The 27,793-nt window shown below is 41.2% G+C and overlaps 2 protein-coding genes across 4 annotated transcripts; both read left to right on the top strand.

Moving 5' to 3' along the window:
* The first annotated feature begins 1,796 nt into the window (after positions 1–1,796).
* Positions 1,797–17,202, top strand: LOC137892513 (acyl-coenzyme A thioesterase 11-like). 3 transcript variants are annotated; one of them, XM_068737717.1, is made up of 17 exons: positions 1,797–1,868; positions 5,198–5,404; positions 5,640–5,709; positions 5,836–5,896; positions 7,108–7,212; positions 7,440–7,575; positions 8,910–9,001; positions 9,135–9,196; positions 9,319–9,438; positions 9,618–9,756; positions 12,586–12,641; positions 13,047–13,113; positions 13,871–13,954; positions 14,316–14,449; positions 15,981–16,148; positions 16,233–16,359; positions 16,453–17,202. In XM_068737717.1, exons 2-17 carry the CDS (start codon positions 5,206–5,208, stop codon positions 16,690–16,692), a joined length of 1,860 nt encoding a protein of 619 aa, XP_068593818.1. In that variant the 5' UTR covers positions 1,797–1,868; positions 5,198–5,205; the 3' UTR covers positions 16,693–17,202. The 3 variants fall into 3 exon arrangements, with proteins under 3 accessions (XP_068593818.1, XP_068593819.1, XP_068593820.1); XM_068737718.1 differs by having other exon boundaries at positions 1,823–1,884; XM_068737719.1 differs by lacking the exons at positions 1,797–1,868; positions 5,640–5,709 and having other exon boundaries at positions 5,285–5,404.
* A 6,698-nt stretch (positions 17,203–23,900) lies between these two features.
* LOC137892514 (acyl-coenzyme A thioesterase 11-like) lies at positions 23,901–26,990 on the top strand. Its single transcript, XM_068737720.1, has 4 exons — positions 23,901–24,001; positions 25,769–25,936; positions 26,021–26,147; positions 26,241–26,990. Exons 1-4 carry the CDS (start codon positions 23,961–23,963, stop codon positions 26,478–26,480), a joined length of 576 nt encoding a protein of 191 aa, XP_068593821.1. The 5' UTR covers positions 23,901–23,960; the 3' UTR covers positions 26,481–26,990.
* Positions 26,991–27,793: the final 803 nt, after the last annotated feature.

Raw genomic sequence — 27,793 nt, 5'->3', positions numbered from 1 at the left:
TGTGTACTTTTGTTGAGTTTGTATGCCTTATGGTGTACATTGAAAATGAACAACATCCTTATCAGTTCTTTCTTTCAAGTTCTGACAAATGTTCCTCCTCAAAGCTGAGGATATAATAACACACTCTGTCATGTGAAGAGACGGCAGCAACAGGCTCCATTTGCAAATATGAGTTATCTAATATGGGCAAAATACCTGGTGGACCGGTGGAACTTATTACATTGGAGGGATAGTGGTTCTATGAGGTACTTATCCACAGTCAGTGTATTACCTACAGTAGATGGTGGTCGGCACCCCCCCCAGTTTTGGAACAGACGGACAGGAGTACCAGCATGGAGCAAAGCAATATACTGCTGTGGGTCATGGGTGTTGAAGGCGGTGTCCCATTCATTCTTTAAGTGGCTCAGTGGTGGATCTTCTAGCGATCTTCAGCATCCATGGTCCCATAGATCAAGTGCTTTGAGAAATATAAATATCTATTTCAAATGAATTGAAACATTTTGTCATTTGAATACCATTACAACTTTTTGAAATATTTAACCTCCCATGAGGCTTAGTAAAAATGCCACTCTAGAGCTAGAGTGGGTGACATCACAGCTAGAACAGCTGGACTCCAAACAACTGCCACATAGGAACCCGTGTCAACTCAGACCCAAAAACAATTCTGGGGGACAGCAACCAGTTTCAGTTTTCTAACCTGCTCCCGCACTCCCATTTTTGACCATATACACACAAATTTCACACAATCTGTTCATCAGTGGTTCCTAACTCACGTACAAAAATAAATTAAGCAATAGGAGTTATGTAGTTTGTTTGGGAAGCAATGTATGACAGCTTACATTCTATGCAATGACCTGACCGCATCGGAATCAGAATCAGAAACCGTTTATTGCTAATGTATGTTGCACATACAGGAATTTGTCATGGCGGGTGTTGCATAACAAACAATAACATTAAACAATCAACACAGATATAGTTACCATCACCACAGCAACCTTTGATTGGTGCTTGACAAACTTATTAAATTAATGCAGTTTGACAAACTCAGAGACGCACAGACACACTGAGAACTTGGACAAGTTTCAGGCATAGGGCCTATTACACCAGTTTTAGCTCTCCTTCATTGGCTTCCAGATTTTAAGTTGTTAATGCTTGTCATCTGTACCACCAGGTCGGATTCCGTACAAATTCAGATGAAATCATGCAGGTTCACCTTAAGCTGAAGTATGTTTTTATTATGTTTGTTATTTAGTGACTTTGGTGTTTTAAAGGGTTGATCAGCAACTACCGTTTTCTGCAAGATCAAATTACTTTTTTTTTTGTCAAAGGAGTGGTATACTGTGTTATATAGTGCTCTTAAATATAGATTTTTACGAATGATTAATTTTTTCTTCTAAAAATTACCATTATTTTGAAAATCATCACACAAAAATTACAAGCCAATATTAATAATCTAAAACTAAGCCAATTGCTGTGTGTTGTAGTCATGTGTGTTGTTTTCTAGTAGTGAGTCTTTAAGTCTTGGTAGTACATTTTCATTTGTAGTGATGCACTGCCACCTCACTCACATTTAAAATATTAGGCTGCAGTTTTAATAACCTTTAATATATCCCACCTGCATCATCATTATTTCACTTAGGAATGTTTTCTATGAAAAATATTGGGGGAATAGTTATTTTCTCTGGGTAGAAAACTCAAGTAGCATGCCAGTCACGGTGAGGTCACGTTATTAACAGCTGGTCTAACACTGTTTTAGTTAATGAGGTTTTTATTTTGAAAGGTATGACCGGAACATCCTTTGCTGATGGCGTTACCTAGCGTAACGTGCTATCAACGTTTAGCTTGACTCTTCTACAAGTCGCTGCCAGGTACGTGCACTGTAAAGTAAGCTAACATGTCAAAGTTGAACTGTTAAACTTTAATTTTAGTCCGTGTTTACTCAAATAACCAGTGACGTTTGTAGCTTTAGAATATACGTTGGATATCGTTACTTAAGCTATACATAACATAGCATACATAGGCTGTGGAAGGTTTTTGATTCGCTGTTATAGTTAAGAATAAAGGATTAACGTTAGATATGCAGTAACGTTGTGTGACTACATTAGCAGGTCTCTTGTCACCTGTGTAAACAGTTGCACATGCAATACTTCCATTTTACGGAATAAAAGTTGTCTAAAGTAACGTTAACGTGTCGTCTTGTCATGTCGTTTAACGCCAACGTTTACAAAATGCGTAATGTTACGTTATATCTAGCTAGATATTCGCTGGAACGAGTGACTTCTAAACCTCTCACTCTACAGGTGTTGAGGCTACTTAACTCCTGCAATGCTCCCCTTTGATAAACTCTCTGAACAGGCGACGCTTCTAGATCCCTGTGGCTGATGCATACCTGTGGTTCTAATGAGACTCCATTGAGATAAGATAAGGGTGTGTGGTGCATTGATTCACCATGCAGCACTCACTTAACCCTGAGTTTAAGGTCAATTCAATTTATTTTGTATCTAAGTGTGTTGGATGTCTGCTGGGTCAGATTCTGAAGAAAAGGCCGTCCGTTGAAAATGAGTCATTGTACAGGAAGCTGTTGCAGTGAACGATGTGGCCATCATTGACCTGATGTGTCATGGATTGAGGACATTGCCTGTAAAAGTTAGGCTTCGTGCAAATACTGTATGTTTATCGCTGTTAACTGCATGTGTAACTACTCAGCTGTGTCACAAATGGCTCGAGACCGATTCAATCCAATTTATTTTGTATCGCCAAAAATCACAAATTTGCTTTAGAGGACGTTACAATCTCCTCAGTCCTCTGTCCCAGGACCCTCACATCGGTACAGGAAGAACTCCCCCCCAAAAAACCCAGATGTTCCTGGTATAAAGGCAAATTTGAGAAATGTTCAAATTAATTAATTCAAGACACATACGTTGATATATTCTAGGGGTGTAACGGTTCACAAAATCCTCGGTTCGGTTCAATACGATACAGTGGTGTCACAGTTCGGTACGTTTTCAATACAGCAAAAAAAGCAGAAATGCCAAATCCTGGGAGGTGTGACTCTCAAGGGGGCGTGTCTGAAGAACATGGCTCTTCATCTCATTCAGTAGTGAGGTAATGTGTCATTACAGTCAGAAAGCTTTGTGTCTGAAGAACATGGCTCTTCATATGAAGGTAGATCTGTGTCTTTATTACACAAACAAAAAAATATGTTTTGAAAGCAAATTTCTCGCACGGCAATCAAAAATCAAGTTTGTAAGTGAAAATATATAAACTGAGAATAAATTATTTGTTAGTTTTGCTTATGAGTTTGGACGTAGTGGGCGGGGCATACGCTGCTGAATGAGCAAGGAGTTTCTATTGGTGGGTTCGACTTACGTTACATGCACGCAGAAAGTGAAGCTTCATGTCAACAACACCTCATGTTGTTCTTTAAAAAAAGAGACTCTACGACACTAACAACATGAAAACAACGTGAAGTGCTACCACATTTAAAATAATTGTGACAAAACAGAGCAATATAATGTCAACTTACCTCCATGCCGCTCATCACAGTAACCTCTACAGTGGAAGTAGATGCCGGGATCCAAGTCGAACCCACCAATAGAAACTCCTGGCTCATTCAGCAGCGTATGCCCCGCCCACTATGTCCAAACTCAACTCGTAGCTTTACGTTTTGGTTTTGGTTTTGAAACCGTAGCTTTTCGTTTTGAAACCGTAGCTTTTCGTTTTGAAAGCAAAGGTTTTTTTTTTTTAAAGCAAAAGTTGTTTTTTTTAAAGCAAAGGTTTTTGTTTTGCAACCAAAAATTGTAGTTTCATAAGCAAAACTAACAAATAACTTATTCTCAGTTTATATATTTTCACTTACAAACTTGATTTTTGATTGCAGTGCGAGAAATTTGCTTTCAAAACATATTTTTTTGTTTGCGTAATAAAGACACAAATCTACCTTCATAGATATCCGAGTTTAAACAAGTACGAGCACGTCCCGGTAGAGGAGCCTCTCTCTGATCTTTACCAGACAGACTGGTAACAGTCCTGCCTGCCACTCACTGACAGTTGGCATGGAGTCTGTTACACATGGGTGGGTTGTTGAGGGGCTCTTAGCTTTAAAAAAAATAAAAAATAAAAAATGTTAACGTTTCTTGTTGGAAAGTCAAAATGATCCAGTCAAAACAAGATTTGTCCTCAAATATTGAATGTCTGCAGACATGTTCATAATTCATAATGCTGCTGCACAGCGAAGTTAGTTAGTGCCAAAAGCTGGGTGACCATTCACAGCGAGTCTTCATGACCTAACTTACCTTTAAAGTTCCTTTAACTGTCACTCAACAAAGAGCAGAGACAGCCTGACTGGGCCTTCTATCTAAAATGGATTTGCGTATGTTCTCCCCCTGTTGTAACTTAAAACCTGCATCATCTACCTGCATGCATTGTAAAGGGTAAATATTGCATAACTTTGTAAATTTAATATTTATATTGTGTTTTTAGGTTGACTTTGTAACATCTGCCCTGGGACTACAGATGAAAAATAAGCCTCTTGGCTAACTCTGGCGCATTTACAGGAATGTTTTATGAATGTGCACTGTCCCAACCAAATAGACCAAAAAATAGAAAATAAAGCCCACTTCTGATTGTTAAAAAGAAAATACAAGTACCGCCTTCCTATAAATTAGAAAAAAACATAACAAGTCAGCTGTAACACCAAGATAAATGATCAGCTTTCCCTCACACATCACTGCCTGCTGTTATGAATCCAGCACCAATCACCTCACACTGATGAGCCGTTACTGGTACAGGGTTGTATGTAATGTACAAGCTCAGCATGGCAGGGGGTGCTTCATGTGTCTTTGCCACATTGTCTCATAATCTGTCCGTGCTGCTACAGGCTGACATCTTGTTCTATGAATAATTGTAAATCATTAAAATGAGCTAAAACATTTGGTGAAGTTGGAAACATTTCAGATGTTAATTGCCAAGTTCACTGGTTATCAATATAATGTGGTATTTTATGACAATCATGCATTATGCTTTCAGCCACATTTAGACTTCTCTTTGAGATATCTACAGGTGTATAGATGGAGCATGGAGATGCATATTGATTACTTTGGTGTCACTCTTTTATTTTTCTTAAAACTGCCCAAGACAACTGACCAAAAAAACCAACAGAAATTGAATTCATCCTAAGAAACGTTTCTCCCCTCAGCTTTGAAGATGAGTTCCAGAGTGTCAGGTGATCTGGAGAAAGCAGAGGAGGAAGAGGACGAGGAAGAAGAGGAAGTCGAAGAAGGGAGCGTCAACCCGACGGAGGTGAAAATGAGTCAGATAGTGATGCCCTGTCACAGCAACCATCGACAGGAGCTGAGCGTGGGTCAGCTGCTCAAATGGATAGACTCCTCTGCCTGCCTGTCCGGTGAGGTCTGTGTGTGTGTGTGTGTGTGTGTGTGTGTGTGTGTGTGTGTGTGTGTGTGTGTGTGTGTGTGTGTGTGTGTGTGTGTGTGTGTGTGTGAGTGAGAGATTCAGTGAATATTAGTCATGTGGTGTGTATTGAAATGATTTCATCTGTGAGTGTCCACGCTATGTCGTAACCCCTGACTAGCCAGACAGGACATGAGGACATACATGTATGTGTTGTTTCACATGGGCAGCTGAGCGGCATGCTGGGTGTCCCTGCGTCACCGCCTCCATGGACGACATCCACTTTGAACACACCATCAGGTAACGGGAAGTGTGTGTACAGAGACGTGGGTCCTTCTGCATTGCTGGTGTGTGTGTGTGTGTGTGTGTGTGTGTGTGTGTGTGCATAGAGTTACCAGCATTCTTCCTCTCTGTCTCTGTGTTCAGCGTGGGCCAGGTGGTGAACATCAAGGCAAAGGTCAACAGAGCCTTTAACACCAGCATGGAGGTCAGATCAGTATATTCTATCATTTCTGTTACTTCACATTCATACCACTACACCCAATGTTTCTAATGCAATGCATTTATAATTCACAAAATCACTTGTGAACTAAAATAATTAGATTTGGTTAAATATAATTTGGAATTATGCCAGATTACAGTACCGTAACCGTCAAATTGTAGCCTTTATTTACCTATGTATCACAGAGACTTGTGAAAGACTCATGGGCTTATATTAAGCGCCTTAAGTGGCCCCTTCCTGACTTCCTAGTCAGTAGTTCCACCCCCCCAATTTTTACCTTGCCTTCATTAGTGACTGACCTTTATTTGTTTGTATTTTACCACCTGCTTTTATATGATCATTTACGGTAATTGTATTTAGCCATACAGACAGATTGATTTGATTTCTTCAGCTTTTAAATGATCTGTTGCTGGTTTTTCCGCTGCCACCACAATACAGCCACAAAATCAAATGTTGTTCGTGATGGCGAAAAGATTTAGCAACAGAATCAGTGCCATGGTTACTCAGGATAATAAACAGACCTCACAATGAACAGCCCTCAGAACTACTCTCTACTATATATATATATATATATATATATATATACATATGAATATTTGTATATATGTACTGTATTTGTGTATTTATGTGTAGATTGAACTATAGCCCATATTACTACCTAACCTCAATCGACACCCTTCACTCACTCATCAAACGGAGCACACATAAATGGACACACACACACACACACACACACACACACACACACACACACACACACACACACACACACACACACACACTTATATGTATTTAGCTGACCTCCGCCTCTCCACCTGTTATTTTCCTCACTGTCCTTATATCCCCTTTGCATTCGTCCCTGTATTACTTTCTATAATTTCTTGGCTCGTATATGTGTTTATGTACTTGTCTGCACTTGTTTTGTACTCACTTTTCTACACAATAAATAAAAAAGAACTACCCTCTACCAAAGGAATAGTCCCAAGGAAATCTGGTCACCGTGAGGTCTGTGCATTTTCCAGAATAAAGGTCATTACACACCGGGGGAGTTCATTTTTTTTCTGTGTTCAATTGATTCGCTTGCCAATATATTTATATATAAGTCTTCACTAAATGACTACTGCTAGCTAGAACCTACCTGATGTCAGCTGTCAAAGAGTTTGACCATAGAGTATCCCTGATGTATTCCCTCCCAGGTGGGGGTAAAGGTGAGCTGTGAGGACCTGTTCCTGGATCGGCACTGGAGGGTTTGTCACGCCTATGCCACCTTCGTTACCCAGCGCACAAACACAGGACAAAAGGTAAAGCGTGCGTGTGATACTGTTGGGCGATGTTGAAATTGATCAGTCTGCATCTGTGTGTGTGTGTGTGTGTGTGTGTGTGTGTGTGTGTGTGTGTGTGTGTGTGTGTGTGTGTGTGTGTGTGTGTGTGTGTGTGTGTGTGTGTGTGTGTGTGTGTGTGTGTGTGTGTGGGTATTGTTGAAGGCTTCCTGACACTAAGGAGACACATTTACTGACATCTATCACAGGTGATCTTGAAGCCCATCGTACCTCACACTGAGAAAGAGCAGGTGGAATACAGCGTGGCCGCTGAGAGACGGAGGGTCAGGATGCTACACGATGACATCATCAAAGATCTGCTCTCCCATGGGTCCGTCCTGCAGGGTAGGTTTGATGCACACTGCTGGAGCAGCTTCATCTGATAAAGCGGACACTGCGGTGACTCCAGGGAAGTGAAGAAGAGATCGGTTGCAACGTTCGTACATCGAGGAGCAAAAGTGAAGTCGAGGCCTGCTGAGGTCAACTTTTGCAGAAGATCTTCTAATAACTCCTGATAATAATCAAAATCGTTTTCAGTTTATTTATCACCACAAAAGTTATCTTTTGAATAAATTCAGTTTAATTTTAAATTGTATAGCCCAATATCACAAATTGTCTTCAGAGAGCATTTCAACACCAACCTCTGTCCTTGGAACTTCACATGTCAGCTCTCTGTCCATGTTACAAGACAAAAGAAGTCCTTCAACTGTTACTTAACTTATTTACCAATTTGCCGTTCTCTCTTCCAAATAATTCAGCCACTAAATATACATTCATGAAATGAAACCCACTCTAGGATCCTCCTTAACCTGGGAATATGCACCAACATTAATGTTTTGTAAAAGTGGTAAATGATAATGTAACCAGCTGATGTGGCATGAGAAACTTTCACTTCTCTCTTCTTACAAAAAGTAAAGAAGCGGCTCTCATGTAGAAGTTTTTATGGTTAGTTTGAGGCTCATTTCTAGATCGATTACTGTGAGTTTGGTGTTCACTTCCAGATTTATTTCGGCTATGTATTTAGATAGGCCTATTTATGACTTTCTTAGTTTGATGTTCAGTGCTCCAGATTTATGTATTTAGGTATTACTACTTGGACTTAGATGTTCAGTTCAACAGTTTGTTTCTCTGTAATAGAGCCACAGATTATTTATTCAGATTAATATATATTTTTGTGCGGGGGAGGGGCTATTGGCTTCTTACTGGTGGTGATTATAATGGTGCTTTTGGTCTTTTATTCTATATTTACACAACCAATATTGGGAAATTGAGGAATTAAATTCTTAAATAATTTTAGTGCGATTTTCTATGCATTTTGGGTAAAATGTTGGGGAAATTCAAAGAAAACAGAAAGTAGGCTCTCATGACAGATGACAGACTGGACACTACAGTGATCTCTGCAACACAAAACATGTACGTCTTTGACATCCACACTGTAACCTCTTCACATTCTGTTGATCGTGTCAGTTCATGGCTAGACACACTGCACCCTTAAATATCTACGTCTTCAGTGGGAACCAGTGGGGTTGAGGGCCACAGACAGTAGGGAAGTCAGAAAGCATTGAGAGAAACATGTTGGATTGGGTCTTTTCATGAGATTGTTAAACATATTTAGAAAACACCAACCATTTCCTACTAAACCTTGCATAAACTTTCATATGTGTGTGTGTGTGTTTCAGCTGACAGCTGGGCAGTAGGCAATGCGGTGGAGGCAGATAAGACCAAGGTGGAGAGTGTTGAACTGGTTCTACCACCACATGCTAACCACCAGGTTCTTCATTGATTCTCTGTCTAGTTATCTTAGGACATGATTTGTCACCAGTACCTGATCCAGCTCATGCACTTCATCAAAGTCTTTATGGGTAAGTTGACTGCGTCATCATTTCCGTTTGTCTGAATACCAGGTGAATACATTTGGAGGACAGATCATGGCCTGGATGGTGAATGTAGCTACAATTGCTGCCAGGTACAATCACACACACACATTTGAAAATGCTTTATTTGAATGCACCAGGGTTACGGATATAATGGTCTCTGTCATTGCTTTTCTTAGTAATAATTAATAGTATAATCTCTTTCTCTGTGCAGTCGTCTCTCCCAGGCTCACCCGACTCTGCGGACCATCGACATGTTCACCTTCAGAGGGCCTTCTCAGGTGGGAGACAGACTGCTGCTGAGGGCTATAGTCAACAACGCCTTCAAAAACAGGTATCAGTGTGTCCACAATCACCCATAAAGATATGAAAGATCAGATGAGATACAACTTGGCTGATTTGTGAGGAGAAAGCAGGCCATGCTGACAGCTCAGTGTTAGAAGGGTACAGCAGGGAAAAAACAGGTACATAAGTAGGAATAAAACAAAAAGAGTGATTCTTCGTGTGCTGCAGCATGGAGGTGGGGGTGCGAGCAGAAGCCGACCAGGAGGAAGGGCCTAACCGACACATAAACTCTGCCTTCATGACCTTCGAGGTGCTCGACGACCACAGGAAGCCATGTACGTTACCACGGATACGACCCGAACCCTTGGTGAGTCAGCCAACAGAATGAGCTGCTGATGAACACATTAAGATTATTATTGAGAAAGGTGGTACAGAAATAATGATCCTCCATGTTTTAAAGAAGAGCATAGTTGCATGGCCATCTGCTACCAATCACCCAGTTATTTTCTAAATCAGGACACCTCAGAGTGTAATACTGTGCTAATGCCACTTAGCCACTTAGCAAAGAAACACAGCTGATCACAGTTTATCTATCTCTTTGTAGACACTTAAGTAAGTATTTCAACTCTGAGCCACTGAGTAGACAACGGTTCTGTGATGATGCTGTCGGTCGGGACGACATGTCAGCTGTAACCGCCTTATGAGAGCAGTGCAGAGCGGTAGCTGTGAGCCAATCAGTGAGTCACATACACTAACGTTACATCAAAGGCACACACTCAGCTCAGGTAGACATCACTCCGCTATATCTTTACATAGACAATAGTCAGTTGCTGCTATTTTAATTCTGAATGGTTGTGCTTGATACTTAAGATCTTCCTCTATGTTTCCCACATACACACTCAAACTGAAGAAATTTATTGGGAAAAGTTTATTTTTTCCAACTTAGTTACAAGGATGTAGGTCGTCACTGTAGGTCTTCACATACTTAAAGTTACTTTAAAAATGAACATGTAAAAATCTAAGTTTTAATAGATTATGGGTCAAGAAATTTGCTCAACACGTCTCTCACTCGTTTCCTCTCGGTTTCTTTGTTGTCTGTTGTCACACTCGTAGCTCTGTCGTACTGGAGAGCATTTATGCTTTTGTTCATTTACAGGTTCTTTGTGAACGTCACAATAGTGAACAAAAACAGAACGAAATAAGGCTCCGTTTTGTATCCACAGGTGTCTACGTCATCATTTTCAAAGGTCCCCGTTTCTGCCCGTCCACAACGCATAAGATATGCGTATTTAAACAAAAACGCATATCTTATGTGGATGTAGTCTTAAATGCCGTCCATTTCAGTGTTCACTGATAAACATCATGAACTGTTGCTACGGTTGTGGACTAATCAGCTGGCATAAAGGCATCAAGATTAAATTGAGACTTACAGTAACTTTAAGTTATTGTTTTTGTCTTACCGAACGTGTGCAATTTTGGTTCCCAAGGCCAAAGGCAATTAGAAATTAGCGACTGTGGCTCAGTGGTAGAGCGAGTTGTCTTTCAATCAGATGATCGTCGCTTCGATCCCCGGCTCCACTAGTCCATGTCCATGTGTCCTTGGGCAGGACACTTCTTGCTCCCGTAGCTGTGCCTACGGTGTGTGAATGTTGTATGAATGAGTAGGTAGTTCTGATGGACAGGTGGCACCTTGCATGGTAGCCCCTCCTATCAGTGTGAATGGGTGAATGTTGACATGCAGTGTTAAAGCACTGTGAATGGTCAGAAGACTAGAAAAGCTTTATAGAAGTGCAGTCCATTTACCATTTACCAAATTTAATTTTTTTATGTTTCCATTGTTCAATATCAATACATGGCTGTTCTTCTTCTGAAAGTGTATGTGTATGAACTATTATTAGTCATATACTATAATCTGTAAACTACTGGCTACCTGTAAGAGCTCGCATCCAGTTTAAGACTCTGGTGCTAGCCTACAGGGCAGTGAAAGGAACAGCTCCTTCGTATCTCCAGGCCATGGTCAAGCCCTACACCCCCGCCCGACCACTTCGCTCTGCTGCCTCGGGGTGTTTGGTCGCCCCGTCGTTCAGAGGTCCTGGAGGCCGATCGACTCGGTCATGGCTGTTTTCTGTCCTCTCCCCACAGTGGTGGAATGAACTTCCCACTGACGTCAGGACAGCAGAGTCGCTGCCCATCTTTCGGCGCAGGCTGAAAACCCACCTCTTCAGGAAGTGCTACCCTGAGCCTTCCACTTAGCACTTATTGTTTTCATACTAGCTTGTTGCACTTATTGTATTCGTATTACTTATAGCACTAACTGTTTTTCTTGTTTCTGCACTGTACTTTGGCTCTGAGTTATGCTCTGCTTCATGCTCTTAGATGCTTGTTTGGAAAAGGAAATGTACTTATGACTTCTGGTGACTAGTAGTTCTTTTGATTACCAATGTTGAATGCACTTATTGTAAGTCGCTTTGGATAAAAGCGTCTGCTAAATGACTGTAATGTAATGTAATAACAGTTAACAGAAAATTACAGTTAAATCGTTATTTGTGTGACAATTAATCGTTGGAAAAAATGTCATAATCATAATCATGACAGTCCCACTGTCCACACCCACCCTCCTCCCTAATTATGAACCATGGTCCTTTCCCGTTGTCTCTCTTGTTTGTTACCAGAGTATATTTCATAATAAATAACTAAATATTATATTATACTTATATTCAATTTCCTCATTACATTTCCTGCAGCTGTTTGAGGTGTTCACATTCTCACTGCACACATGCTTCCTTTATAAATACCAGTTCATATGCGGCAAGAGGAATAAGCCTGTTTTTTTTGCACTCCTTTATACCCCAGGTTGTGTTTGTCAGTAAAATCTGCTGAACTACTTTATGGTAGAAAACACATGCTTTTCTTCTCATGTACAGATACAACTGTTAGAGTGAGAAAATATGTTCCTCCTTCAGTTAAACCAAGAGGAACGTCTCTCTCTGAGGAGAACCACCCACTGTGATAGGAATAAAGAATGATAATTGGAAAGTGACCTTTTTTATGACGATAATATAACAATATCACATCATACACATTGCATCTTTAATTAAAGCAACATTCTGGAATAGTTACCTGGAGGAGGGGGAAGAAGATGGATAGCTGAATTGAGGTGTTTAATGAACTCTGTCTCTCTGTCTTTCATTTACAGGAAGGGGGGAGGAGGTTTCAAGAGGCCATAGCCAGGAAGAAGATCAGACTGGACAGGTAATCTATCCGTCTATTGCTGTGAAGAGCACATACTTTCTTAGCTTTTAATTCCACTTCTGTGTGTCAGAAGTGATGCGATATTTTCACTTCACTCACTGCAAACAAGAGGGATTGAACTTTTCAGCAAAGAGCACAATCTACAGAAATGTCAACATGCAGTACAGTCCTCTGCAGAGAGTAGAAATGTGTTTCACACCGCCCCTCATGCTAATGGCATGCATGAAACATGTAAACATGGGTCTACTAGTGGTCAGAAACGCCAGAGGCTACCTCAGTATGACATTCTGAGCCCATAGTAGACAGTGTCTCAGTAGATGTAGATAAATAGAGTTATCACCCAGGTGTGACATTACGACATCATTGTCAAAAGTTATTCTAATTGCTCTCCTTTTGTTGTTTCAGAAAGTACATCATTTCCCACAAGCACGGCGAGGGCCCTTTGTCTGTGCCCTGGGACCCCAGAAACCAGGTAACAGAACCACCTAGTTAGGTTCAGGAAAAGATGGTGAAATACTTAGTTAGGTTCAGGAAAAGATCCGCGTTTGGATTAAAATAACCACAGAAGTGCCAAGAAGTTACGTGACAAAAACAAAAACATTGACATCTGGTTTCACATGAGGAACGACTGACACCATCCTCCTCTCCTCCCTCCCTACCGTTGTGTGACGTAGCTGTCTTTATACATACTCATACGAATTACGCTGCATTATTTTTCGTAGGTATTGCTATTGGATGAGACCAGCCTTAATAAGTTACATGTGCTGTGATGAAAAACACATTCATTACATCTCATTCCTGTATTCATTCCTCTGTGTATGTCATCGACTTAAACCACCACTGGAAACTCATTTTACCAATAGTATAAAACTAAAAATATTAATGTGGCCTGATATTTTTCTGCCACTGGGCACATAAACATAAATGCAAAAAATAAAAGACGCTATGCTGCATTCAAATGTTGATTAAGTTTTTGAACGTCAACATTATGAATGAAACGTTGAACTATTTACTTTCACCCTACTACCAAGCTAATATGTAAACTAGGCTGGTGGAATTTTGTCCGAATATGTTTTCATAGTCACTGTGTGCGTCTCAGCGGAGCACCACCAGAGGAGTAGCGTAAGGCCCAGTATTGAAATAGTGTGTGCATACTTATGTTTGTTTGCTTATACATATTTGTGTGTGTGTGTGTGTGTGTGTGTGTGTGTGTGTGTGTGTGTTTCCAGGTGTATCTGAGCTATAACAATGTTTCTGCTCTGAAGATGTTGGCTGCTAGAAACAACTGGCGACTCAGCTCTGAGAAAGACAAGGTATCCGCCGAGAGGTTTTGTGTTTTACGTAAGAGAGGTTTTTTTCCTTCTTCTCTTTCCTTCAGAGGATCGGTGGTTCGATCCCCGGCTCCGTTAGTCCATGTCGATGTGTCCTTAGGCAAGACTCTTCACCCCAAATTGCCCCCTGCCTGCGGTGTATGAATGGGTGTGAATGTTAGTTAGTCCTTGCATGGTAGCTGCTACCATTAGTGTATGAATGTGTATGAATGGGTGAATGATGGCAGTAATAGTGTAATGACTTTTTTGAGTGGTGGGAAGACTAGAAAGGCGCTATACTAGTATAATTCCATTTATCACTACCATGAGGAGTTGGATGTTTACTGTGATGATTTTCTCCCAGGTTCGTCTTTACACCATGGAGCACAAGTCCACGTTGAGTTTCAGGGTGGAGTCAGAGGTGGATGTTCCTGCTCACAGAGCTTTTTGTCTGCTGGCTGAGCTGAGCAACAGGCCGAGCTGGGACACACATTATCAGTAATACTTTACACACACACACACACACACACACACACACACACACACACACACACACACACACACACACACACACACACACAGTACATGCCTAAAAAGTAAATAAAGGGCACCTATTTAATCACCGGTTTGGTGTGTTTGGAAGTCATGAGACGGTAAAACATGTCTGTTGTTACTTTTGATTATAAAGTAATGAAGGCAGTGCTGGGCAGTAGTAATACATATACTTAAACCCATTAGGAAGCCATGTAGGCACCATTTTATTATTAGCAACTTCTTCCTTTGTTTTCTACAGTGGGAATCTAGTCACAGGCCACTGAACAGATTATTATTATTTGTATTATTAAACAAACTCGTTAAAGGGACAGTTCACCCCAAACCTGTAGTGCTTTTAAAAGTTTCTCAATGCAAAATTCAGAGCAGCGGGATTGACTCCATACCACTGCAACCTAAAATGCAATAACTTGCCATGTCACATCTCACAAAGACACATTGTTGCAGAAAAAGATCCTGAAGAAGTGAAGAATCCAGACGTGTGTTTTTGGTTTCATTTCATAATTGGTGCATGAAGGGATGAAGGTTGAACGCCCAAATAGCCGTATTTGTTTAGTTTAGTCTGGACTCTGGTTTCTGGCAGACAGTTATTAGAGTGTGGCCAAATAGGAATACAGGTCACAACAACAGTCCAATAACACGTGTTAATACAACACCTTTAACGTTTTAGGTAATAAAGCGGAGTGAAAAGGATTCTATACATATTCAGTGCTTGGGTTGAGGTACAGTATGTTCTCCTATACTAATGTTAAAATAGGGTGAGGTGGCTGAACCAGGCCAAGTCATAGTTTGTGACAAAAGCCAAAAACGGACCTTCTGCTGGCTATAACTAAAAAGTCTATAATCTGCGGTCAGAAAAATCTGAAAAATTGGTGCTCCACATCCTGCTCCATCAAAGCCTAACTAGCACCGAAACCTGCTTAAAGGAGTCAACCAAAAATGATCCAATAGCAGGACAGAATAGAGGAGCCTTTATCTTAATACGGCAAAAAACATACAAAGCACATTTTGTAACATGACCAGTTACCGTAACTCCTTTATACAGTACACATTCTGAAGGGTATAACACACTTTTGCAATAAACATAAAATAAAAAAATAAATAAATGTAATATATAATGGCTCTTACAGCCCCTGTAAAACCATAACTTGTAGTTTTTACACAGATCTAACAATCAAGATATAGCGTGTTAATTAGTGAGCTTCAGAAGTGCTGGTAGCTGGATTTTGTTACTTTTGGATACAGCCAGGCTAGAGTTTTCCCTCATTTCCACTCTTTATGCTAAGCTAAGCTAACTGGCCTCTGGCTGTTTATCATATAGACATGAGTGGTCTTCTCATCTAACTCTTAGCAATAATGTGAATAAATGTATAACCCAAAATGTGGAACGATTCCTTTGACAATATACTACAAATTATTTTTCAAATAAACTACATTTCTCATTAGCGGTATCTCTCTGTGTCTTTTCCGGAATCAGGAAATGTGAGCTGATTCACCAGGTGGACGATGATGACTTCCTGTATCGAGTGGTGACCCCATCAGTGAGTCACGGTGCAGTAGGTTCCCAGACTTCAACCCATCAGGGAGAAGGGATTCTGCAGGACTTCATCTTGTTGGCTTCCAAGAGGAAGCCGTGTGGCAGCGGGTCAGTGGAAGGACAGGTCAAAGGTCACACACCTCTACCCCTTCAGGATTAACTAGTCGTCTCTTGTTTTTTTTCCCTCCTCAGAGATCCATACGTCATCGCACTGCGCTCAGTGTCCCTGCCCACTTACCCTCCCACTGAAGGATACAACAGAGGAGAGGTTCTGTGTGCTGGATTTACCATACTGGAGACCAGAAACAACATGTCACTGGTGAGACGAATAGTGATCATAGCTGATTAAACAGGTGTTTATTTACGTATAATCTGAACAAACTTCACCATTATTATTTGTATCTTTTTCCAGATCAGTTACTATAACCAGGCGTCTCCAGAGGTTCTTCCCTACATATCCACAGATATCGCCGGCCTCTCCTCCACTTTCTACCACAACTTCTGCTCCTGCAGCCAATACCTGACCAGGAACAGACTGCAGTCCGCCTCTGAGGTGCAGACGGGCCAATACCAGGCCACAAATACAAACGATCCCGTCTGTGATGTTGACGCTGACAATCTGTCAGTGGCCCTCTGCTGCACCCAGCTGTAGTCAGTCAGTGGTCCTCCCCAGGCCAGTTTACATGCATAGTGAGGTCCTGCTGCTGTTTATCCAACATGGTACTATTAACACAGTCACAAGTGTCCTCAGTGAACAAAAAGTGATATTTACATTCAAAAAAAGAATACTTTGTTGATTTTTTTTAATACAAAGAGATTAGAATATACAATCTAAAGATCACAATAAAGTGAGTAAAGAAATAACTGTCAATGCTCACTCTAATATTCATTATTGTGACAAATAAAATATTGTAATCTGTGTCACTAATGGTCAGATCATGTTTTTTTAATGTTTGCAGATCTAAGTTAAATGTTCATGTGATTCTAAATCCAACCAAGTGTGAGGTTTATAGGAAATGCGGAGTACATTTTTACAAACACTAACAGATGAGAGAACTGTCTACATTTGCTTACTGCAAATAGCACAAGGTAACGTCTGTCTTTTGATAAAAAAACAAAACATTTGTTTCATAAATATGAACAAATAAATATATTAACAGAATATGCTTTCTCTGTGTCCTTCCATTCAGAATTGAACTACAAACTACAGAACAACATAACAATATAGATACATGACTGCATGGTAACATGTTCACACATTATCTAGTCTGCAGCCATGCTAGCAGCTCTGTGAGGCGGGACTGAAGCACAGCAGTGCTTCCAGATAACATTAGAATGCTGTGTAAAAGAAAAATAGTCACGATGCAAAAGGTATTTAATAATTGACCAACGTTTTGACATGCCAGTCTTCTTCAGGGTGAAAAGGGACAGAAACCCTGAAGAAGACTGCTATGACGAAATGTTGCTAAAATATTAGATTATTGTATATCTCTTGCATCGTGGCTACAAGTGTGCGACCATTTTTTCTTTCCACTTTAAAAACATTAGCATGCTAACATGCTGATTTGTGGCAGGTATGTTCTCCATCTTAGTTTAGCATGTTTGCAAATGTGTTCTTGTCATTGTGTTAATTACGTTGATTTTGACTATATGCATTGTCCGTTAATGACGGAGAATCCCGTCATGCGCGTATTCATGTATCTGTTTTCTTTTACAAAGCAGGAATTATGGTCTGGAGAAATGGGGATTGTGTGGCGATTGCTTTAGCCCTGTTTGAATCAGTAGGGAACAGCTAAATGCTGCGGGGAGAGTTTGTAGCGTGTGTGCTAAGCTAATTTAGCATAGTGTGCGTCCCAGAACACACGTGTACAATGTTTTACACGAATACGTGAATTGTTACACTCCTAGAAACAAATCATAACCTGTAGCTGTGGCGTCATAATGAGGTTATTAGGAGGTGCTTCAACTGTAGAAGGACAGCACTGAAGGCCCAGGTATAAAATACACGGCCCGCCACTGGTTGGCATGCAAATTAAATTAGCAACAGACGGTACAAAAAGTACAGCTAAAAAGCTGGCAATGTCATTAGTTTTGGAGGTATTTTGGTCATAAATCAAAGTCTTAAACATATTGTATTTTTGACCTGATGATGGAGCTAGCCTTAGACGTATCAATTGTTGAAGTCAATTGGTGAAGGTCAATAAGCAGGTAGAAAAGCAGTCAAAATACAAATAAGGTTTTTATATAATTATAAAAACCTTTTAAAAAAAACCCCAGCTTATATTGTATAAGCTGTTTCTAAGGTACATATATTTGAGGATAGATCGGTATTGTTTAAGGGAGAGGAGATTGTGGATATTGTCTCTAATAGTTAGAATCTTATCATTGAAGAAGTTCATGAAGTCATTACTACTGAGGTCTATAGGGATACACGGCTCAACAGAGCTGTGACTCTCTGTCAGCCTGGGGTTTTCACTATTAATGATGAGTAATAGGCTGCTCTGGCATTACGGAGGGCCTTCTTTTATGTTGTAAGACTGTCTCGCCAAACTAACCGAGATTCTTCCAAATGGTGGAACGCTATAGCTTTTCAAGTTTTTGCGATGTTTGCTTTAATTTGCGGGTTTACCATGGAGGGAACTTACTTTGTTTTTTTATTTTCTTTTTTACAGGGGCATTAGCGTCTAATGTCATTCTTAGTGAGCCTGTAGCACTATCGACAAGATGATCAATCTGGGACAGACTAAAGTTAGCACAGGAGTCCTCTGTTATATTGAGACATGGCATTGAATACAGATGGAATCGCTTCTTTAAATTTAACTGCACCACTATCAGATAGGGTTAGAAAAAATATACTTTTGCCTAATGACGTACACTCCGTTAGTAAGAAATAAAAAGTTATAGATGATGGTCCGCTAAAAGAGGAATTTGTGGAAAGACATTTTTGTTTTTTACTAATAAAGCAAATCATCATATCATATCATATCGATATGATGTGATCGTCCTCATTCATTTATTTGCAGCCTTGCCTGAGATGTCGGAGATGTCCATGTCGGTGGGGAACAACCTCTACTGCCGGATCTTCTGACTGGGACGCATCATTGTTGAGAAGAACATCATGTTGGGAATTTTTTCTATGAAGACCTGAGACACAAACGGATGCATTCCTTTAATTCAGTCACACACAACACTTTCTTAAATCATCACGGGTGTAGATGCTAAAAAAAGAACAACCCTAAACCTTGCGTATCCAGGCGGGCATGGTGTGCGTGCTGGGTGAGCGGTGATGCGTGTTGATGACGACGACGGTGATGATGATGGATGCAATAACGAACACCATCGTGAAGAGCATGTACTTCCTGATGAGAGGCACGGCGCTGGAGGTGGAGGGGATCAGCTCCACAATGACCAGCAGGAAGACGGTCAGAGACAGCAGGACGGAGATGGAGAGAGTCACCTTTTCACCTGTAGAGATCAGATTTCTATAACCCAGAGAGAGAGAGACACCGATATTATTATCATTTACTACAGAGCAGATATTCTAACTATTCTCTACTACAGACATGTAATGGATATCAATCATCTCCAGAATGCCCCCGATCAGGCTGTTTTAGAGGCAAGCATCCATTATATTAATTTTTGTTTTCATTTGATTGACAAATTGCTCAAGTAAGTGCTGCTGATGTCACCTTGCCAGGTTTGATTGACAGGCGTCTGTGGCGAATTGTGGGAAATATAATATTCTTTCGGTGGCGCCATTGCGCCCAACCTGGCAACCCACCCAATGTAACAGACAACGTGCTGTCTGACACGCAAAGTATTAAACATATGATCATGTGTCACACAGACAGGAAGTATTAAACATATGATCGTGTGTCACACAGACAGGAAGTATTAAACATATGATCGTGTGTCACACAGACAGGAAGTATTAAACATATGATCGTGTGTCACACAGACAGGAAGTATTAATATATATATATTAGCGCGTTATTATCGCAGTAACGCATTAATTTATTAATGCAGACAATTATTTTATCCCGCATTAACGCAGTTTTTTTTTATTATTAAGCGGACATTTTTAAGACAAGAACCGGGCAGCGGGCGGTGAACAGCTGTGTTTGTATGGCGTCTCTTCCTGCTGCCTCTTTTGTTTGGAATATGTATAATAAGCATATCATTTAGTTATCGCAACTGAGAATTTAACAAACATAAAAAAAGAAAAAACATGACGTAGATAAGTTAGGGTTAGGGGGGAACACCGGCTGAATATCTATTATCAGAATCATCATTACTGTATTTTAACTGATACTGTGGAAAGGGAATACTGCTGTTAAAAATAACCTTGTTTGTTTAAAGTGTTTGCAAAACAAATGTTATTGCACTTTTGTTCATATAGCAGTACTTTTAAAATAAAAGTGCGCAATACACTACTATTACAAAATGAATCATGCGATTAATATCGCAATTAAAAAACGAATATATATATATTATGTAATCATCACATGATCATGTATGTATTTTGATGGTCATGGTCATGTATTCTGATGGTGATGTCATCAGAATGTGATGTCATCACATTCTGATGACATCACATGATCACATGGTTGATCACATGATCATGTGACCACGTGATCAATGATTCATCACATTCTGTGCCTTTGATGAAAAATTGGCTTTGATCAGATTTCTATAACCCTATAGAAGGTTTGTTCGTTCGTGAGTGAGAGAGTTCCTCCTCCTCCTCCTCGTTCTTTCGTGAGTGAGTGAGTGAGAGAGTTCCTCCTCCTCGTTCTTTCGTGAGTGAGTGAGTGAGAGAGTTCCTCCTCCTCCTCGTTCATGAGTGAGTGAGAGAGTTTTTCCTCCTCCTCGTTCGTTCGTGAGTGAGAGAGTTCCTCCTCCTCCTTGTTCGTGAGTGAGTGAGTGAGAGAGTTCCTCCTCCTCCTCGTTCATGAGTGAGTGAGAGAGTTCCTCCTCCTCCTCCTTCGTGAGTGAGTGAGTGAGAGAGTTCCTCCTCCTCCTCGTTCGTTCGTGAGTGAGTGAGAGAGTTCCTCCTCCTCCTCCTTCGTGAGTGAGTGAGAGAGTTCCTCCTCCTCCTCCTTCGTGAGTGAGTGAGTGAGAGAGTTCCTCCTCCTCCTCGTTCATGAGTGAGTGAGAGAGTTCCTCCTCCTCCTTCGTGAGTGAGTGAGTGAGAGAGTTCCTCCTCCTCCTCGTTCGTTCGTGAGTGAGAGTTTCTCCTCCTCCTCCTTTGTGAGTGAGTGAGTAAGTGAGAGAGTTCCTCCTCCTCCTCCTTCGTGAGTGAGTGAGTGAGAGAGTTCCTCCTCCTCCTCGTTCATGAGTGAGTGAGAGAGTTCCTCCTCCTCCTCCTTCGTGAGTGAGTGAGTGAGAGAGTTCCTCCTCCTCCTCGTTCGTTCGTGAGTGAGAGTTTCTCCTCCTCCTCCTTTGTGAGTGAGTGAGTAAGTGAGAGAGTTCCTCCTCCTCCTTCGTGAGTGAGTGAGTGAGAGAGTTCCTCCTCCTCCTCGTTCATGAGTGAGTGAGAGAGTTCCTCCTCCTCCTCCTTCGTGAGTGAGTGAGTGAGAGAGTTCCTCCTCCTCCTCGTTCGTTCGTTCGTGAGTGAGAGTTTCTCCTCCTCCTCCTTTGTGAGTGAGTGAATAAGTGAGAGAGTTCCTCCTCCTCCTCCTCCTTCGTGAGTGAGAGAGTTCCTCCTCCTCCTCCTCCTTCGTGAGTGAGAGAGTTCCTCCTCCTCGTTCGTGAGTGAGAGAGTTCCTCCTCCTCCTCGTTCGTGAGTGAGTGAGTGAAAGAGTTCCTCCTCCTCCTTTGTGAGTGAGTGAGTGAGAGAGTACCTCCTCCTCCTCGTTCGTTCGTTCGTGAATTCCTCCTCCTCCTCCTCCTCGTTCGTGAGTGAGTGAGAGAGTTCCTCCTCCTCCTCGTTCGTGAGTGAGTGAGTGAGAGAGTTCCTCCTCCTCCTCGTTTGTGAGTGAAAGAGTTCCTCCTCCTCCTTCGTGAGTGAGTGAGAGAGTTCCTCCTCCTCCTCCTTCGTGAGTGAGTGAGTGAGCGAGAGAGTTCCTCCTCCTCCTCGTTCGTGAGTGAGAGAGTTCCTCCTCCTCCTTCGTGAGTGAGTGAGTGAGAGAGTTCCTCCTCCTCCTTGTTCGTGAATGAGTGAGTGAGTGAGAGAGTTCCTTCTCTTCCTCGTTCGTGAGTGAGTGAGTGAGAGAGTTCCTCCTCCTCCTCCTTTGTGAGTGAGTGAGTGAGAGAGTTCCTCCTCCTCCTTCGTGAGTGAGTGAGAGAGTTCCTCCTCGTCCTCCTCCTTCGTGAGTGAGTGAGTGAGTGAGAGAGTTCCTCCTCCTCCTCGTTCGTGAGTGAGAGAGTTCCTCCTCCTCGTTCGTGAGTGAGAGAGTTCCTCCTCCTCCTCCTTTGTGAGTGAGTAGAAAGTTTGTTCGTTCGTGAGTGAGAGAGTTCCTCCTCCTCCTCGTTCGTGAGTGAGAAAGTTCCTCCTCCTCCTCCTTTGTGAGTGAGTAGAAAGTTTGTTCGTTCGTGAGTGAGAGAGTTCCTCCTCCTCCTTTGTGAGTGAGTGAGTGAGAGAGTACCTCCTCCTCCTCGTTCGTTCGTGAGTGAGAGAGTTCCTCCTCTTCCTCCTCCTCGTTCGTTCGTGAGTGAGAGAGTTCCTCCTCTTCCTCCTCCTCGTTCGTTCGTGAGTGAGCGAGTTCCTCCTCCTCCTCCTTTGTGAGTGAGTGAGTGAGCGAGAGAGTTCCTCCTCCTCCTCGTTCGTGAGTGAGTGAAAGAGTTCCTCCTCCTCCTTCGTGAGTGAGTGAGAGTTCCTCCTCGTCCTCCTCCTTCGTGAGTGAGTGAGTGAGTGAGAGAGTTCCTCCTCCTCCTCGTTCGTGAGTGAGAGAGTTCCTCCTCCTCCTCCTTTGTGAGTGAGTAGAAAGTTTGTTCGTTCGTGAGTGAGAGAGTTCCTCCTCCTCCTCGTTCGTGAGTGAGAAAGTTCCTCCTCCTCCTCCTTTGTGAGTGAGTAGAAAGTTTGTTCGTTCGTGAGTGAGAGAGTTCCTCCTCCTCCTTTGTGAGTGAGTGAGTGAGAGAGTACCTCCTCCTCCTCGTTCGTTCGTGAGTGAGAGAGTTCCTCCTCCTCGTTCGTTCGTGAGTGAGTGACTAAGTCAGTGAGCGAGTGACTGACTGAGCGGCCAGTCAGTCACTTGCTCATTTGGTCTTATGTATAACAGTGATAAGCACACAGTCTTTATACACGTGACATTTATTTTACCTGTATTAACCTGTAGTGTCTCCACTTAACCTGACTTTCTCTATTTGAACGTAATGATTAAAATCTGCTTTGTCTTTCAGGGACAGGTGTGAAAATGTCGTTCAAAGAAGGGAGTGATGCCATTTTACCTTGTTCCCTCGACACCAAGGAGGACATCACAGCAGCTGTTTTTGACTGGAAGAAAGTACACTGTAACACTTTGATGTAAATTTACAGTGAAATTCTAACAGTTACCTACTGTATTTTGCTAATACTGTATAATGCTGTAAAAGCAAGGCATTCTGGGAGTCACAACGCTTACTTCCATTATCCTAACGGTCAAGTGTTTCTTTTCACAGTAATCTACTGCCTACTGCTGAGAATCTCGGGAAAGTAACGTTTATTCATTTTGAAGTTATCATAAATGAGTAGCCAGAGCTGAGTTTTGCAACTCTCTGTCAATCTTGTCATTTTCTATTTGAATTATAATGTCTTCTGTGTTAATACGTAGGTCACTTTAGTTTTACCAGATTACGATAAAACATTTAAAAGTCGCGCTATTTTTTCACCGTTGCGCGGTGCATCGTCGCTGCAGCACTAAACCCATCCTGTTCCAGTGCAAGTGGAGTCGACACAAAACCTGGAGCTTGGGTCTTTTTTTGTATTTCTACCCCGTCCGGATGAAAAGCACAAGAAGGACAACTACTAACTATACCTCATGGTAAGTCCAGAGTCAACTTAAGCTAATTTTTCGAACACGTTTGCTAACATGTAGCACATGATTCTCCATGCGGTATGCATGCATGTTAGCTAGCTAAGCCGTTAGCCGCTCTTAGCTTAGTTAACTTTTAGATACTGAATACTATTAATAACAGGTAACTAAAAAAATAACAAGGGAGACATGGCAGCAGTCTAGCTTATTTTTCCATAATGTTCAGTTGTCAATTTTGCGGCCATGCATGTGTTACTAAATATGCCTTTGTAAGACATATGAAAGTTCACCAGAATACCCCCCACATCAAATTTAAATGTGCTTTTCATGGTTGTAACCGTTCATTTGGCAAAGTGTTTAATTTAATCACCGGTTTGGTGCGTTGGGAAGTCATGAGACGGTAAAACATGTCTGTTGTTACTTTTGATTATAAAGTAATGAAGGCAGTGCTGGGCAGTAGTAATACATATACTTAAACCCATTAGGAAGCCATGTAGGCACCATTTTATTATTAGCAACTTCTTCCTTTGTTTTCTACAGTGGGAATCTAGTCACAGGCTACTGAACAGATTATTATTATTTGTATTATTAAACAAACTCGTTAAAGGGACAGTTCACCCCAAACCTGTAGTGCTTTTAAAAGTTTCTCAATGCAAAATTCAGAGCAGCGGGATTGACTCCATACCACTGCAACCTAAAATGCAATAACTTGCCACGTCACATCTCACAAAGACACATTGTTGCAGAAAAAGATCCTGAAGAAGTGAAGAATCCAGACGTGTGTTTTTGGTTTCATTTCATAATTGGTGCATGAAGGGATGAAGGTTGAACACCCAAATAGCCGTATTTGTTTAGTTTAGTCTGGACTCTGGTTTCTGGCAGACAGTTATTAGAGTGTGGCCAAATAGGAATACAGGTCACAACAACAGTCCAATAACACGTGTTAATACAACACCTTTAACGTTTTAGGTAATAAAGCGGAGTGAAAAGGATTCTATACATATTCAGTGCTTGGGTTGAGGTACAGTATGTTCTCCTATACTAATGTTAAAATAGGGTGAGGTGGCTGAACCAGGCCAAGTCATAGTTTGTGACAAAAGCCAAAAACGGACCTTCTGCTGGCTATAACTAAAAAGTCTATAATCTGCGGTCAGAAAAATCTGAAAAATTGTTGCTCCACATCCTGCTCCATCAAAGCCTAACTAGCACCGAAACCTGCTTAAAGGAGTCAACCAAAAATGATCCAATAGCAGGACAGAATAGAGGAGCCTTTATCTTAATACGGCAAAAAACATACAAAGCACATTTTGTAACATGACCAGTTACCGTAACTCCTTTATACAGTACACATTCTGAAGGGTATAACACACTTTTGCAATAAACATAAAATAAAAAAATAAATAAATGTAATATATAATGGCTCTTACAGCCCCTGTAAAACCATAACTTGTAGTTTTTACACAGATCTAACAATCAAGATATAGCGTGTTAATTAGTGAGCTTCAGAAGTGCTGGTAGCTGGATTTTGTTACTTTTGGATACAGCCAGGCTAGAGTTTTCCCTCATTTCCACTCTTTATGCTAAGCTAAGCTAACTGGCCTCTGGCTGTTTATCATATAGACATGAGTGGTCTTCTCATCTAACTCTTAGCAATAATGTGAATAAATGTATAACCCAAAATGTGGAACGATTCCTTTGACAATATAGTACAAATTATTTTTCAAATAAACTACATTTCTCATCAGCGGTATCTCTCTGTGTCTTTTCCGGAATCAGGAAATGTGAGCTGATTCACCAGGTGGACGATGATGACTTCCTGTATCGAGTGGTGACCCCATCAGTGAGTCACGGTGCAGTAGGTTCCCAGACTTCAACCCATCAGGGAGAAGGGATTCTGCAGGACTTCATCTTGTTGGCTTCCAAGAGGAAGCCGTGTGGCAGCGGGTCAGTGGAAGGACAGGTCAAAGGTCACACACCTCTACCCCTTCAGGATTAACTAGTCGTCTCTTGTTTTTTTTCCCTCCTCAGAGATCCATACGTCATCGCACTGCGCTCAGTGTCCCTGCCCACTTACCCTCCCACTGAAGGATACAACAGAGGAGAGGTTCTGTGTGCTGGATTTACCATACTGGAGACCAGAAACAACATGTCACTGGTGAGACGAATAGTGATCATAGCTGATTAAACAGGTGTTTATTTACGTATAATCTGAACAAACTTCACCATTATTATTTGTATCTTTTTCCAGATCAGTTACTATAACCAGGCGTCTCCAGAGGTTCTTCCCTACATATCCACAGATATCGCCGGCCTCTCCTCCACTTTCTACCACAACTTCTGCTCCTGCAGCCAATACCTGACCAGGAACAGACTGCAGTCCGCCTCTGAGGTGCAGACGGGCCAATACCAGGCCACAAATACAAACGATCCCGTCTGTGATGTTGACGCTGACAATCTGTCAGTGGCCCTCTGCTGCACCCAGCTGTAGTCAGTCAGTGGTCCTCCCCAGGCCAGTTTACATGCATAGTGAGGTCCTGCTGCTGTTTATCCAACATGGTACTATTAACACAGTCACAAGTGTCCTCAGTGAACAAAAAGTGATATTTACATTCAAAAAAAGAATACTTTGTTGATTTTTTTTAATACAAAGAGATTAGAATATACAATCTAAAGATCACAATAAAGTGAGTAAAGAAATAACTGTCAATGCTCACTCTAATATTCATTATTGTGACAAATAAAATATTGTAATCTGTGTCACTAATGGTCAGATCATGTTTTTTTAATGTTTGCAGATCTAAGTTAAATGTTCATGTGATTCTAAATCCAACCAAGTGTGAGGTTTATAGGAAATGCGGAGTACATTTTTACAAACACTAACAGATGAGAGAACTGTCTACATTTGCTTACTGCAAATAGCACAAGGTAACGTCTGTCTTTTGATAAAAAAACAAAACATTTGTTTCATAAATATGAACAAATAAATATATTAACAGAATATGCTTTCTCTGTGTCCTTCCATTCAGAATTGAACTACAAACTACAGAACAACATAACAATATAGATACATGACTGCATGGTAACATGTTCACACATTATCTAGTCTGCAGCCATGCTAGCAGCTCTGTGAGGCGGGACTGAAGCACAGCAGTGCTTCCAGATAACATTAGAATGCTGTGTAAAAGAAAAATAGTCACGATGCAAAAGGTATTTAATAATTGACCAACGTTTTGACATGCCAGTCTTCTTCAGGGTGAAAAGGGACAGAAACCCTGAAGAAGACTGCTATGACGAAATGTTGCTAAAATATTAGATTATTGTATATCTCTTGCATCGTGGCTACAAGTGTGCGACCATTTTTTCTTTCCACTTTAAAAACATTAGCATGCTAACATGCTGATTTGTGGCAGGTATGTTCTCCATCTTAGTTTAGCATGTTTGCAAATGTGTTCTTGTCATTGTGTTAATTACGTTGATTTTGACTATATGCATTGTCCGTTAATGACGGAGAATCCCGTCATGCGCGTATTCATGTATCTGTTTTCTTTTACAAAGCAGGAATTATGGTCTGGAGAAATGGGGATTGTGTGGCGATTGCTTTAGCCCTGTTTGAATCAGTAGGGAACAGCTAAATGCTGCGGGGAGAGTTTGTAGCGTGTGTGCTAAGCTAATTTAGCATAGTGTGCGTCCCAGAACACACGTGTACAATGTTTTACACGAATACGTGAATTGTTACACTCCTAGAAACAAATCATAACCTGTAGCTGTGGCGTCATAATGAGGTTATTAGGAGGTGCTTCA

This window comes from Cebidichthys violaceus, unplaced genomic scaffold (assembly GCF_023349555.1).
Source record: "Cebidichthys violaceus isolate CVI_PGR_0920_01 unplaced genomic scaffold, fCebVio1.0.p SCAF_8, whole genome shotgun sequence".
Taxonomy (NCBI): Eukaryota; Metazoa; Chordata; class Actinopteri; order Perciformes; family Stichaeidae; genus Cebidichthys; species Cebidichthys violaceus.
Note: the sequence above shows the minus strand (reverse complement) of the source record. Positions and strands in the feature narration are given on the sequence as shown.

Excerpts from the sequence above, each read along its gene's own strand:
- LOC137892513 (XM_068737717.1), top strand. The coding sequence starts at position 5,206 with ATGAGTTCCAGAGTGTCAGGTGATCTGGAGAAAGCAGAGGAGGAAGAG. Across the intron at positions 9,439-9,617 it reads AACAACGCCTTCAAAAACAG|CATGGAGGTGGGGGTGCGAG; the intron begins GTATCAGTGTGT and ends CGTGTGCTGCAG. Across the intron at positions 13,955-14,315 it reads TCAGCTCTGAGAAAGACAAG|GTTCGTCTTTACACCATGGA; the intron begins GTATCCGCCGAG and ends ATTTTCTCCCAG.
- LOC137892514 (XM_068737720.1), top strand. The coding sequence starts at position 23,961 with ATGAAAAGCACAAGAAGGACAACTACTAACTATACCTCATG. Across the intron at positions 25,937-26,020 it reads AGGAAGCCGTGTGGCAGCGG|AGATCCATACGTCATCGCAC; the intron begins GTCAGTGGAAGG and ends TTCCCTCCTCAG. Across the intron at positions 26,148-26,240 it reads CCAGAAACAACATGTCACTG|ATCAGTTACTATAACCAGGC; the intron begins GTGAGACGAATA and ends ATCTTTTTCCAG.